Source organism: Chroicocephalus ridibundus, chromosome 9 (assembly GCF_963924245.1).
Source record: "Chroicocephalus ridibundus chromosome 9, bChrRid1.1, whole genome shotgun sequence".
Lineage (NCBI taxonomy): Eukaryota > Metazoa > Chordata > Aves > Charadriiformes > Laridae > Chroicocephalus > Chroicocephalus ridibundus.
The window spans coordinates 5010513-5024559 of NC_086292.1; the positions used below are offsets into that span (position 1 = coordinate 5010513).

The 14047-nt window shown below is 52.5% G+C and overlaps 1 protein-coding gene across 2 annotated transcripts in view; it reads left to right on the forward strand.

Moving 5' to 3' along the window:
* Nucleotides 1-14047, forward strand: part of OPHN1 (oligophrenin 1) — a 68064-nt gene that overhangs the window by 20823 nt on the left and 33194 nt on the right. For both annotated transcript variants that reach the window (XM_063347503.1, XM_063347502.1), the window contains exons 2-4: nucleotides 194-289; nucleotides 4780-4841; nucleotides 6179-6250. In XM_063347503.1, coding sequence (XP_063203573.1) covers nucleotides 194-289; nucleotides 4780-4841; nucleotides 6179-6250 — 230 coding nt within the window. The remainder of the gene's footprint in view (nucleotides 1-193; nucleotides 290-4779; nucleotides 4842-6178; nucleotides 6251-14047) is intronic.

The following is a 14047-nucleotide window of genomic DNA, read 5'->3' on the forward strand; positions in this document are numbered from 1 at the left end:
CCAAAGGCTCTCTGCAGCCTCTAATGGATGTTAACTTTGCAACGCTTTCTGAAGGGCTTAAATTCATGATGGCTATGGATTTTTCTAACCACCTCACTATAGTTGAGTTCCATTCAGGCTGAATTTCTAAGATTTGCCTCTTCTGTATAACAGTTGCAAAAATACACAGCCTTATTGCTCTGTCCTTTTCCAGGTTACTCATCGGCAGTACAGAAATTCTCCCAGACTTTGCAGTCCTTCCAGTTCGACTTTATTGGAGACACACTAACGGATGACGAGATTAATATTGGTAAGTTTTCTTCTTTTTGATGCAAACTTTCAGTAACAGAGAAAGTCTGTCCTTCTTTAGGAATTTGCCAGCGCTGGTGGTTTTTGAACAGCATCAGGAGCCAGGTTCCTCGGATGCCAGTCAGCTGTTCCATAGCATGTTTTACAAAGTTGAACTTTCACGGGTAGAGTTTCACATTCCTAATTCAGCGGATAATTTGTGGAGGTTTTCCACGGCTCCAGCCCTGCTCCGTGCTGCCGGGCTCTGGGGAGGATGGCGGCGTGGCGCTGGCCTCCCAGCAAGTCCCATTTCCAAGTGCCGCAAGTGGAATGGGAGCAGGTGTGGCGCTGAGCATCGGCCACGTCTCCTGATCCAGGCGAGCGCTGCTCCTAACGGTGCATTTGCTCCGCTGAAAATGCCTTGCAAAAGCCAAGTGGCCCCCGCAGTGCCCTGAAAAAGGCACCAGCTGCAAACCGCCTGGAAAAATGAATTGTTGGATGTGTCGTCCTATGGAAAACAATGCGGCAGGGAAGCCTGGGGCACAAGCATTGTACTGCTCCTTGCACATCTGTTTCGGGATTAGCAATCCTGAAGCCATTTTACGTCCCTGCCAGCCCGGTGCAACAGCTGTGCAGATTACACAGCTGCCAGCTGCACCCAGGGAGCTAAACCGGATGGCCTAAATGCCCTAAACCCAGTGCTTTTCAAATTAATCCTACTTCTGGCTTGGCTAGTGCTATTGAATGGCCGGTGCAGGTGTGTGAGTACTGCGGTAGTGGGAGGGCTGGCAGCCGGCAGGAGGGACGGCAGGGGATCCTCCAGCCCCCCAGGGGTTGACCCTGGCCCATGGGACAAAACCCTGGGGGCACCTCCCTGGACTGAGAGGATGAGGCTGCGCGTGGCGGGGGGCACAGGGCATTAGCAAAGCTGCTCCTGGGGGATGAACATAGGAAAAAAAAAGAACAAAACCCAAAGCTTTTGTCAGGCTGTTGTTGAAGAGCGGCTGCAAGCATAACATTGCTGATGTCAGGTCTCTCGGCCATCGCTGAAAGGGGAAGGAAGTAAGGTCTGTTCTTTGGGTTGTTTTATTTAAAGCAATTTAAAGCAGATTGCAGCTTGCCCTTCAAAATCTGATTTCCTTTATGGAAAGTCTCTAGGTGAAACCCACTGGAAATGAGTCAGCGTCCAAGTCTAATGGCAATAGAGGTACTGCGTTTCCAAACTCATCTGAATAAGGGAGGGGAAAACGTTGCCGTATAAACGCCCCTCCTGGGAGCAGAGGGATCTGAAGCAAACAGCCGCCAAGGAAAGGAGCGTCCCTTCTCACGGCTGGAAGGGACAAAGCTCCAATGTCCTGCACCCTTGCGCTGCCTCTCCGCCTGCTTCCACGTGCTGGTTGCGGGAGGGGAGCAGAGCTGGTGTGGTGAGCCGCTGCGGTGAGCCGGTGCCGTGAACTGGTGCAGCGGGGCTGCGGTGAGCCGGTGCGGTGCGTTTGCTGCACTCAACGGGCGAGGAAGAATGCTGGAAACGGCCAAGGTTGAATGGGGGGGATCATGGGCAGAGGTAGAGATCAAAGCAAATGTAAAACACTCGGTGGTGAAACGAGCGAGTTTCCCTACTTCTGTTTTTGTTGGGGAATATTTGTTTTGCTTTTTCAAGAAAAGGTCCTTGGTTTTACCCTGTGAAAGAGCCTGTCCTTCCCCAAACCGTGCAGGGCCTGCTGGGGCTGAGCCGGTTTGCCAGGCTCCCGTATTCCTGAAACAGCAGCAGGGCGTTGACTTCTCTGTAGCAGCTTCCATCTCCTGCAAGGGTGCCAGAGATCTGTGTGGGAGCGTAGGAGCTCATTTGATGTGCAGGATATGGGAATGAAGCAAAACATTCACAAGGACTTCTTATTGTACTTCAGGGAACGTGTTTGATCTGTAAATATAACTGATGCCGCACTTCTTTCTTCTTATGTAGGCAGAGAGCAGGCTGACACCCCTGCATGTCAGGTGGTGGCTTTGAACACTGCAAGTGTGAGTCAGGACACAGACGCTGGGTTGATGTTGTCTGTTGTGAGTAGTGCTTTGCCCTGGGGACGTTAATTTTTACACGGCGGCTTCAGTCCCTCCGCCGGTCGCCCGCGCGGGACCGACACCAGCAGCTCCTCCAGAGATGAACAGAGTAATGAAATCAGATGGAGCATTCCTCCCTCCCAGGCACGGGAACCTGAAATCCTCTGGTTTTAAACAGGTGATGCCCTTGACCATGTCCAGCTGAGTCGCTCCCCGGCAGTTCCCAGCGGTGGCAGGCAGCCTCCCTGCTCTGCTCTGCAAGGGTTTGCAAGCGTTGACCCAGACCAGTAGCGTGGGTCCACCCCAGTGCTCCTGGACACCACTGGTCTGGCAGCAGGGTGTAGCCTCAGCCATGTGTTTGTGGTGCAAGGACGAATTCAGTGGGTAGCTCTGCGACCTCAGCCAGGAAATGTGTGCCTGGACTCTTCCTGTAGGGCAAGGAAAAAAAAAACCCACGTAGTGAAAATTTTAGGCACTGGTATTTTCCTTGTAAGTTCAGAGCTAGACTCTCTTTCTCCCCGTGATAATTCCTTTCCTGGCTCGGGCTCCCGGTGTCTGTGCGCACTTCAGGTTTACCATCGTTCTGAGTAACCACAGTGAAAGTCAGCGTGTCGGCCTCGTGGTCGAGCATAATAAACTATTAGGACATTGCATGTGCTGGGCTCTGAAGCCCTCGCTCTGCAAGAGAACTCAGAAGTTACTGACTCATCAAGAAGGTTGTGTTTTGATGATGCCAGCTGAGGGACTGTGTCACGAGGCTGTGGTTTTTCCCTTTTGTGTCTGTCTCAGCAATTGCACAGTGAATCCTCTAACACTGGAAGCTCGTACTCGCTGGCTGTGCAGCAGCGTTACGGCTGGTTTTTAGCAGAAAGACAGGTACTTCTCCACAGGTACTGTACGTGGATGAGGGGAGAGGGCCCTCAGTTTGCAGATACAGCACAAATGCATCCCCTCCTCTCATCTGTGGGATGAGCTATTGCTGTTATGTGCCTCGCTATACGCCTGATTTATTTCCTCATGTGTTACCCCTGCCATGCCAGGTGTGCCAGAGCTCTGGATGCCACCCTGCTCAAGAGCTCTGGTGTCAGCCAGGCGCTTCTGAGGTTCTTTGGTTCACTCTCAGTCTTTAAATAGCTTAAATTTAAATTTAAATTGGTCAAGTGGCTCCTCGTGAGTGCAGGGTCTGAACCGCAAGCGCAAGAACTCCTGTAAATTTTACAAATCAAGCCATTCGGTGCTTTCCACGTGGCAATGGAAGGGTGAGCGTGAAGCCCATGGGACCTGTCCCCAGCGCTGCTCCGAGCAGGGTGCTGCTCCTGCAGCTGGGAGGTGGTGAGTGGCACTGTGGGAACCTCTCCCAGCTAATTCCCAGGTAGTTCCTGTGTACAGTGAGGCGATCAGATTATTCCCCGCAGGCATTCAGCACACAGCCACGCTATTTGCATAGGCAGATGTTTGCCCAGCCTTGTCCTACAGCCTCCCAGAGAACCGAGACTTTTGCAATGCTTTCAGTTCAGTGCTGTGAGCGCTCTTCTGGTGAGAGAGTTTTTCCTCCCTGCTACAAATTCACCCCCTTCCCACGTTCTTCTTCGGTGGGCAGAGAGAAGGGCTGAGTGTTCCCTCTTGATGGTAACCCTGTCGGTGTGGGGAGAGTCCAACACACCTACCTAGTCTCTTTTTCTTCCCCAGGCTAAATGAACCTTGTTGTCGTTCGAGTTTGTTCAAGGAAAGGTTTCATGTTATTTTTATTGTAGTTGGACAGAAAAGGGTGGACCAATGAGATACTTCTGTGTAATTTTTACCATTTTGGGTAGTGGTGTCAATGCCTGTGAGCTTTTCTACACCTGCTGCCTTTCCTTCCTGGGTACACGGACTTTGTGCTTCTTGTCACTGAATGTTATCTTTATGATTCTGGGCTGTTTTCGTTTTACAGACTTGTGGTCCTAGAAAGCACCTGCGGCTCTTCCCAGCTCGGGCAGAGGTGCCGGGCCCGTTCCGGTGCTGCCAGCAGTGGTCCAGGCAGGACAGACAGCCCCATACTCCCCACAGCCCCCCACGGTGGCAGAGCCCGTCCCGCTGCCATCCCTGGTGCTGGCAGCTGCCCCTTCCCCTCCTTTGCCCCTTCCCTACCACTGCTTTACCAGCTTTGCAGTACAATTCCTAATGAAAGTTAATTAACATTGTCTTCCCTTCCCAGGGCATTATCTTCTTCACTTGCTCCGGGCAGGAGGCCCTCCTCTCCAGTGGATAAATAAATTCCCCTCATGGCCAGCCTTTACTGATGGCCTGGCCTAATTCAGTTTCTGCCAAAAGGGGCCACCTCTTCTTTGCTTTTGGCAAGCCTTTAGGCGGCGATGCTGGGGTTGCAGCCAGATTTGGGTACCCCAGTGTGTGTCCCTCATGCTCCGGTGCCACATCGCAGCTCCACTGACCAGCCTCTTCTTTTCCTTACAGCCGAGTCCTTTAAGGAGTTTGCAGAGCTGCTGCACGAGGTAGAGCTGGAGAGGTCCATGATGGTAAGATGATCTGAACAGTGCACTGGTGATCGCTCCCTCGTCGCAATGTTTAAAAGCTAAACCACAGCCAAACGGCACCATGTACCTCGGTGTGAAGCTTCCTATGGGATGGAAGCTGGGAGCACCAGGATGTTGCGCTTTTTACCATGTCAGGTCCACGGTGCCGTCGCCACGTGCCCCGAGCAGCCAAGGGGAGGTGCTGGGCAGGGAGGGGGAGAGGTTGTCCCACGCACCGTCCAACACCTCTCCTACATGCCAGGCAGCCATGGAGCACCAGCACCCTGCCAGAGCCAGGGGTGCCTGGGCTGGTAACAAGCTGGTTTTGTGGTGAAAAAAAGTGCTAAAGAAGCAAGATGTATTTTTAGCTTCGTTTTTGCCGGGTGCGAGCACGCAGGTCCCCGTGTGCCCCTGTCCTTGCCAGCACAGCTCCCGCAGGGCGATGCGCTGCCTTCGGTCTCCCGCTGCGTTGTGCCCTCTGCCTCTCCGGAGCTCCTCCAGACCGAGTGCCGGCTTCCCGTTTCACTCCTAATTCCAGGAAAAACACGAAGGTTGGGCTTGGTAGAGAGCTTTTACAGCATGCCAGGAATGTGCTGCTTGGCTCTGCTTTCCTCTGCCTCGTGCAGCAGTGAGAGCTTGTGCCAGACTGCCGGGCCAGCACCGCAGGGGTGGCTGTGCTGGTGGGATGCCACCGTCCCCTCTGCGGGTCCGCAGGCAGGCAGGGACCAGGAGGAAACCAGTAAGAGGCTGGAGGAAAGCAGTAAGATATTTCTTTATTAATTACATCCAAGGTACAATGGCTCCTTTTGTAGTGGGTAAGTGGATCGTTTCAGGGATCACGGATGCTTTTAGGGATGTTGTCCAACTTTTCTAAATTTTTTTTAATTTTTTTTTGCCCTCCACTTGCAGGACCGGTCTCTTTACAGTAGCTCACTCAGAAGGTTTCACGCTCTCGCCATGTTGATCATCTTTAAATTACCTGAAAGTACTGTGGCAGTGTGGTGTCGTTGTCCCCTTCTCTTCCCCTCTCCCTTCTCTGGAGCACAGGACAGAGCCTGTCGCAGTAGAAGCGGGGGCGGGAAGAGATGACACGTCGTGTCCCAGTGCCAGGGTTCAGCAGGAGCCAGCGATGTGAACTGGAGTGAAATTGCCTGTGGATTCATGGATAGGGAGCGCAGACCATGTCCCAGGAAAGTGTCTTTCAGACATCTGGCAGGACTAGTCAGTGGAAAGGCGGGCTTTCGTTTTTCCCTAGCTGTTCCCTAGATCTGTTCAGTCTCTATTTAGGAGAAAATTCATCTGTGTCCTGTAATTAAACTGTTTCTTTCTTTGCACTGTAGGTACAGAACGCTAGTGATTTGCTGATCAAACCTTTGGAAAACTTTCGGAAGGAGCAAATAGGGTTCACCAAGGTAAGGCTTGTTTTTCTGTTTTAAATGTAAACAGATTTGTTTTATATTACTATGTTTGAATTCAATTTTTTCTCCCGTTTCCTTTGTGGTGTTGTTGTTTTTGAAAGGTAGACAATTGTTGGACTACATTTTGACTTCATGCTTTCAGAAACTTCCCCATTTAATGCTGGCTTTCAGCTGCTGGCACGAGAAAGTCCGTGCTGTGACTTTTAGTCTGATTTTTCAATCATAGGAGGCTCCAAAACCTTTTCCTGAATTCTTTGGGTTCTCTTCTGGCCTAATTCCAGCTCTGTCTCCATCCTGAGCAAGGAGGAGCGCTTGTTTCGACCGGCAATCAGGAGATACTCCTTGCTTCTTTCTCTCTTCTCCCCTTTGTTCATTCAGTGCTATTGAGAATAAAATACTTTCCTCGGATTAGTGTGTGTTAGAGTGGGAGGCAGAGAGAGCGGCAGAGGCCGGCAGTCAGAACTTGATTATAGTCATAGGGCTTTTGTTATGAAATATTTAAAGAAAGCATCTAATGAGCCTTTCAGATGGACCAAACTTTTAAAGAAACAAACTGTAAAAAGCAAATCCTGCACGTGTTGAGCAGAAAAGGCTTATTTTTCCTTTGTCTGCTATCAAGAAATCCAGGTTCCACGTTACTCGGCGGCAGCTTGAAATGGGGCTGGCTCTGAACCAGCTCAGAAATGGAGATGTTTTGGAGAACACTTGGGGCTTGGATTCAGCCCAGCCCATCTGGAGGCTTTGACGTTTAATAAATACAGGATTTGAGAAACGATATTTGATCACCATCCTGCCCTTCAGAATCCCCCTGTACAACTGCGTGTGTAGAACGCCTCTCCGAGAAGCCGCAGCAGCGTGAGCATGGCAAAGGCAGTGGCCGCAGATGTCGGTCTTGTGCCGGTGAAGCTCTGCCTGCGCTTCCCTGAGGAGTGCAGGGGTAGAGCCTCCTCCCCTCCTCTCCTCCTCGCTGGCGGGTTTTGCACCAGGCCCCTGTGTTACGAGCATGTGGACGTGCCCTGGGCTGAGAGAAAACTCCCTCTTGTTTGATCTGTCTGCCTGAACAGTAGGGCCAGCACATATTTAGAAAAGAGTCATGGGGAAGGAGTCATGGGGACAAGGTCAAGCTTATTTTCCCCTCTGTGTTTATGGAACACTTAAGTCAAGAGGGCAACAGTCTGCAAATGTTAAGATGACAGTATTAAAGTGTCCTTCAGGCTGTTTTGTTCTCGGGTAGCCCTTCAGGTGTGTAAGGATTACTTTGTCTATGGTTCAAAGCACTCTCTGCTCCAAGAGCCATGCCTGCAGGTCACATACCTGCCTCCCGCTCCGGAGTGGCCAGTGCCCGGCTGACAGGCACATGTCTCGGCACGGTCGGTGCTGTAGCCCCGGCAGCGGGGTGGCTCCGAGTGCTGGCACGGGTTCACCTGGGAGCTTACAGCCCTTCCGTGGTGAGAAGAGGGCTCTGCCGTGGCTCAGCAGAAGTGCTCGCGCACAGGAGCTTGCAGGGGAGCGCTTTGCACCCCACCGTGTTTGCAGGTGCCCCCACGCTGACAGGGGCTGCAGGGGGAGGTAACGTTTTCTCTGCCGCCGCCCTGCAGCCTTGAGTGGGTGCGAGTTTTGGAGTGAGCCCCAGCCCGCTCCAGAGCCTTGCCCTCACCTTCGATGCTTTCCTGACCGGAGCCTGCGCGGCACCGCTGGCGCGGGTCCCACTGGGCTGCATCCTCTGGGCATCGCCTCGGGCACAAAGCCTTCCTTCACTTGCCAGCCTGCAGAGCTCCTCTAGGTCATTCGCATCCCTCAGCAGAAGGCGTGAAATACAAATGAGGGCTCCTCACAACGCTACTCTGTCCCTGTCCGTTTCTGCTGTGCCTCCGCTGGCTGGCATCACCCGAGTAGATCCTTCCTGATTTACACCAGGGGGAGAGAGGCTGGGGCCAGGCTGCAGAGCAGACCAGAGACATGACACAGAGAATTTGTGCCCTCTGCTTCGTTTCCCGTATTTTGGCAGAGTCGCCTCCTGTGAGATGTTTTCTGTTCTCTTTGCAAGATGCTGAAGCCAGATAGGAAGAGCCTTTGAATTGGGTCTTTGTGATGACTCTGGCTGGAGAGCAGCCAGTCAGTCTGACTAAGACATCTGAGTCTGCATTAACCCGTTTTCCCGGGAATGAATGGAGTGTCCTCAGTCAGACGGCATCCTTCCGCACAGGGGAGCCCCTGGGATGTCACTAGGACCCGCCGCAGCCACCTTCCTCCAGCCATCTTCCCCTGCTGGCTGCAGACCCATGGGATCATAGCTCTTCCCGTGACTTATTGGTGTAGACATAAAGAATAAAAGCGGAGGATCCGGGATCTCCTGAGCTGACCCATTTCTCAGCCCTGGCCATGGAACCTTATTCTGCTTGAAAGCTCTAGAGTGAGAGTTCGTGGCTGGGGGTGCAGCACTGATTTGGTGACCGTGTAAAGGAGCCAGCCTAATCGAGACTAGGAAGCGCACAGATGGTATCAGGGCATCGCTTAAGGGGCAGAGAGTGTGGGGTGGTCTGTTTTTTTGTTTCACATTAGAACATATTCATGGGGGCTACACTGCGTGCTCGGGCCATGCAGGCTGTGAACTCGGTGGATTTTGTGCCATGTGCCATCTCTGTTGGGCAGAAGCCGGGTCCCAGGCGTGCCTGGTGAAGCCGTGCCTGATCCTGAGGTTTGCAGACGAGCAGAGCAGCATGTGGGGTGGTGGAGTTCTGGATTCCCCGGGGAAGGAGGGGTAATTAGAGGATGCGCTCACTGCAAATGGGAATGCAAAGCATGGGTGGTAGGACTGGTTGTGGCCTGAATCCCTAAACGAGCACGGTGTTAATTAGCGCACGTTCCTCTCGATCTGCAGAGCTGTGCGGCAGAGTGATGCATGTGCTGCGGCAGATGCAGGTCTGCAGCAGCCCGAGGAAAGTCCCCCCTCGCCCTCTCACAGGACAGACCCCCTTGGCACGGCGGGGCTGGGGCTGGGCTCAGGGGTGCCTCGCACGGAGGGTGCCTGTCCCTCACTCCCTCCCAGCAAAGCCCTTGGCTTTCGGCTCACACACTGCGGGCGAGCTCGTTTCTGCAGGTGGGTTACTTTCCTTAAGAGCCTTGCTGCAGTCATTAAATTTAGGAGGATTTGAATAGAAAAAGTTTCATACCAGTTCCTCTTGGAAGGAGGCAGCTTTTTTTATTAAAAACAAAACAAAAACACAAAACAAAATGCAAAAAGTCAAGAGGGGAAAAACTTGTTTGGACTCATTGTAAGCTGCCGGAGGAATATTTACTACTGTTGTGGTTTAACCCCAGCCAGTAACTGGGACCATGCAGCCATTCACTCCCCGTGTCCCCCCCAAGTAGGGTAGGAAGGGAGAAAAAGGAAAAAAACCTCATGGGTTGAGATAAAGACAGTTTAATAGAACAGTAATGGAAGAGAAAATAATAATAATGGTAAAAGAACATGCAAAATAAGTGATGCAATGCGATTGGTCACCACCCAATGATGGATTATTGCCCAGCCCGTCCTGAGCAGCGATCGCAGATCCCTGCCCCCCCGCCAACCCCAGTTATATACTGAGCATGACATCTATGGTATGGAATATCCCTTTGGCCAGCTTCTCCTGTCTGTGCCCCCTTTCAGCTTCTATGGAAAGCTGAAAAAGTCCTTGACTGAACATAAGCATTACTTAGCAACAACTAAAGCAAGTTATCAACATTATTCTCATCCTAAATCCAAAACACAGCAGCTACTAGGAAGAAAATTTACATTACCCCAGCTGAAACCAGGACAACTACACTCTGGGATGCTGAATAAATGCAGCGTTTTTCAAAAAGTTCTAACATAGGAGATAAAATGTATTCCTAAAAGCACTTTGTTAATTCTGTTATTAATATTTCATTAATAATAATTTTCAAAGAAAGGGAGGACATTAACTTCTACTTGTTTTCATGTCTGTGGGAGCGAGATCTAAGGAGCATTTGAGAGAACACAGTGGGTGAGGGAAACAGATCGGGTTAAATTGAGTGTGGTTTTATAGAATGCTCTTTCTACATGCCTCAACAGCATTTTGCTTTTTAGGAATTATCTTTTCTTGTATTGACTGCTGATGCATCATAAAAATTAGTTAAACTCAGGTGCGAAGGTTTGTTTTTCCATAGGAACGTATTTCTCCTATTCCTGTTTCTTCCCTCCGTCGTTTGGCGGATGAGGCTGCAAGCTGAAGCAGAACCTGCTGCCCATCTCGCGCCTTCAGCTCCTCTCCATCCACAGCTTGCAACTGCCCCCAACTGATTTGAGATTTTAATTTATGCAGTGCTTTCTTCTTTATTGAGTGATGGTGAACACATCACCGTTTATTTCCATTACTGGGCATCCATGTCACGAGCGCGGTAGCTGTGCTGCGGTTTCAGCAGGATTATTGTTACCTCCATCAAAGAAGGGGCAAACTGGGGTGGGAAATGCAGCAGAAGTGGATTTGTTCAATATTTACAGGCTTTCAATTTGTGGTGTTTCCCCAGCTCTGCTCAGAGCCACATTGCAGCTTTGAGGAGGCAGCAGGGACTGGGATGTGCGGGCAGCGGGGAGCCCGGGAGCACCCAGTGCCGGCTGCAGGTCCTGCTGGGTGCTGCCCCTCCACCCGAACCCCTGCAGGTGTGTTTGGAGGTGATTCTGGCAGCAAAAGTGTATTTCGTTTCATTTTCTTTTGTTTTTCTTTAAGAAGTATCCATGTGAGCTGCTCCATGCTTGTAGGTCAGTCTGCCTCTTCTAGGATGGGGATTTTAGAGGATCCTAATTAGCAATGGATGGTTAAGGGAGAGTTTTGGCAAGTCCGTTTGCCTCTCTCTCCCCTCAGTCGTCGGCTGCTCCGTCTCTCACTCAAGCTGGAACTGAGCAGCTGCCGAGGGCTCCGGCTTTGCCCCGCTTCCAGCAGCGGCAGCCGGTGTGTAGGGCAGGACCCCGCACACACAGACCTACCCAAAGCTGCTGGTGGACTGGGCAGCCTGGCCTTTTCCAAGGACTCCTGCTCGCCTGGCCTTTTCCAAGAACTCCTGCTCATTTCTGGTTAAAGCAGCACCTGCTGAAGCTTAGAGAGCGAAGCTTTCGAAGAGCATCCTCCTTCGCCGCGCACCAGTCTGCTTGCGTTCGGGTGAAATGGCCTCGGTTTCTCCTGGTGAGGAAATAAATGAAAGTTGGGTGGCTCCTTGGACTTGGCAAATCTTAACGGGAAGGTGATGCTGTCCTTTGCTGAATATTCACGAGGAACTAATTTGTGCTTATGTTTCCAGATTGTGCTTCAGTCTGGGTGGGTTTTTGTGTTGGTTTTTTATTTTGGCTTGCTCTGTTCAGCAGCCAACAAGCTGTTAGAAGCCTTGGCTTGACAATCAGGAGGGATTTGTAGTTCATCCTTCTGCTTTTCAGTTACATGTTAATTAGCCAGAGTGGGAAATGATTGGCAAGTTCCCTTTTAGTGGCCAAAAATGCTGTTCCACGCTGTGCTCCTTTCCACATGGCAGTGGTTGTCCTGCAGTAGCAAGTTGCGCTCCACACGCCAGTGTCTGTCTTGGCCATCCTTCCTGATCCTCTTGATCCCCAGGGAGAGCTCGGGGCTCTGCACCCCCAGCACGGCCACATGCCCCTGCCCACCGATGGGCGCTGGCGAAGGAGGAGATGCTCCCTGAAGGAGGTGCTGTCCTGCCTCTGAGCTTCTGCTGCAGAAAAAGCTCTTCCATTCCTCCCCCAGGCTTCTTCTCTCTTTTCACCTCCCTTTGCTGCCGCAGGACGGGCCGTGGCTTCCTGCAGGGCGCTGGCCATGCGAGCTGGTGGCAGAGCTGCTGCACAGGTCCCAGCTCGTGGTCTCCCTGTGGCCACAGGCTCGTGGTCCCGTAGCCGTCTGCACGGGTGCCATGGCCACCCACAACTTGTGGTCTCCCTGTGGGCTCGTGGTCCTGTGGCCGTCGGCACAGGCACCACAGCCACCCACTGCGATGTTGCATCTCCTGGGGATGAGATGCTCATCTTGCTGGGAGCCATTCGCTCCCAGGCTGCCACATCCAGAGGCATCCCTGCCCTGCCCAGCACCTCTTCCCTGCCCGCGGGCTCTGCCGTGCCCAGCCATGGTGGCAGCAGGCTCTGGTGGGCAGCTGCTCCCTGCGCCCTCCCCCTGCGCTTTCCCGCAGCTCCTGGGGCAGACAAGCAGCCGCCCGGCTGGATGGCGGAGTGTGGGAGAAGTCGGTCCCTGCTCTGGGCTGGAGGGTGGCTGCCGTCCCTCGCGGCCACTCCACCAGGGTGGGGACGGCTGAGTCACCCTACGCGTGCTGCTCGCCAGCGTCGAGAGGCAGGACGGGACGCCTGGAGCAGCGCCTTGAGGGCTGGAGCGTGCTTCAGCCCCTCTCCTCCGGCGCCTTCAGCTGCTCGTCTGTGGGTAACCCCTCGCCCATGGGACACAGTGGGGCTGGCACCATCTCAGAGACCACCTCTGCGTGCCGCCTCCGTGGGGATAGCTGAGCTCTTGTTGGTTGGGCTCAGAGCTAGCTTGCCATCACTGGGGCATTTGGGGACCTGCTGCTGGCGTAGCCATCCTCTCTGAGATGTAAGAAGCCGGCAGCAGGAGAGGTGTGAGCTGTGACCCATCAGCCAGCGGTGCTCTCGATGCAGCTGAGTTTTACTGCACTTCTGTGGCCTTGGGGTTTGGTGACTCCTCGTTACAGAAATGAAAACAAGCCTTGGTTCCTGGCTTGCGTTAGACATGGCATCTAATGGCACAGACAGACAATCCAGAAGCGTGACCTTACAGACGTGGTAATGGCTGCTTCGCAAACACTTTTGCTTCTCTGGGTTTGGATTTACTTATCAGGGGTGGTGTTAGTCACGAGGGTGGTGTTTTGTTTTGACAGTCCTTCCTGGCATCGGCTCCGTAGCTCCAGCGCTGCTTAAATTAGGTTTCGCTCTGGGAGGACTCTCTGCTCCTCTGGATTTGATGGCTGGATCTCTTTTTATTCTGAGGCATGAATTTGCTAACGCGGAGTTACAGTGTCCCTGATATTGCAGAGGATGATACCAGAAGATATACTTTGCTTCAGGGGTCTTGTGATTACAGGGTCTCTGTAGGGCAGTAGGTGGAATTAGTGGGGTAAAAAGGTTCGCTGGTCTAAACCTGCCCTACTCCAGGCCGTTAAATATAAGCAGGGATATTTGGGTTGGTGCCTCTGCAGGCGTTACTGCATTTTTCCATAGTAATTGTGCTTTCACAATAGCGATGTGCAAGGATTAGAGAAACAGGACTCTCTTGTAGGGTGAGAGATCCTTTTCCTAGGAAGACAGCTGGCAGTAACGCTTGTCTGCCCTTTGTCTGAGGTGCCTCTAAGGAACTGGTGTCCACCAGCACGAGCCTGGATGCTGATGGCAAGGTGCTCCTCCAGCAAATGCCAAGATGGCTATTGCCAGGAGCTGTTGAATGTGAGAGCCTTTGCCCTTCTCTGACAGATGCTACCCATGATGGGTAACGTGGGGAGCTGTGCAAGCTTCATGTGCTCCCGTGAACAACCTACGAGTGTCTCCCTGCGTGTGCCCACCAGAAAATAACCTTTCCTCTTCCAGAGGGAATACAGCCACATAGGTAGCCGCTATGAGTGAGGGGCCAAGAAGAAAGCAGATGGTTGCGCGAGGGCTAGCCATGCTGAGCCCATGCTTGAATATATGAAGTTCCACCTAAACATGAGAAGGAACTTCTTTCCCCTGAGGGTGGCAGAGCCCTGGCACAGGCTGCCCAGAGAGGTGGT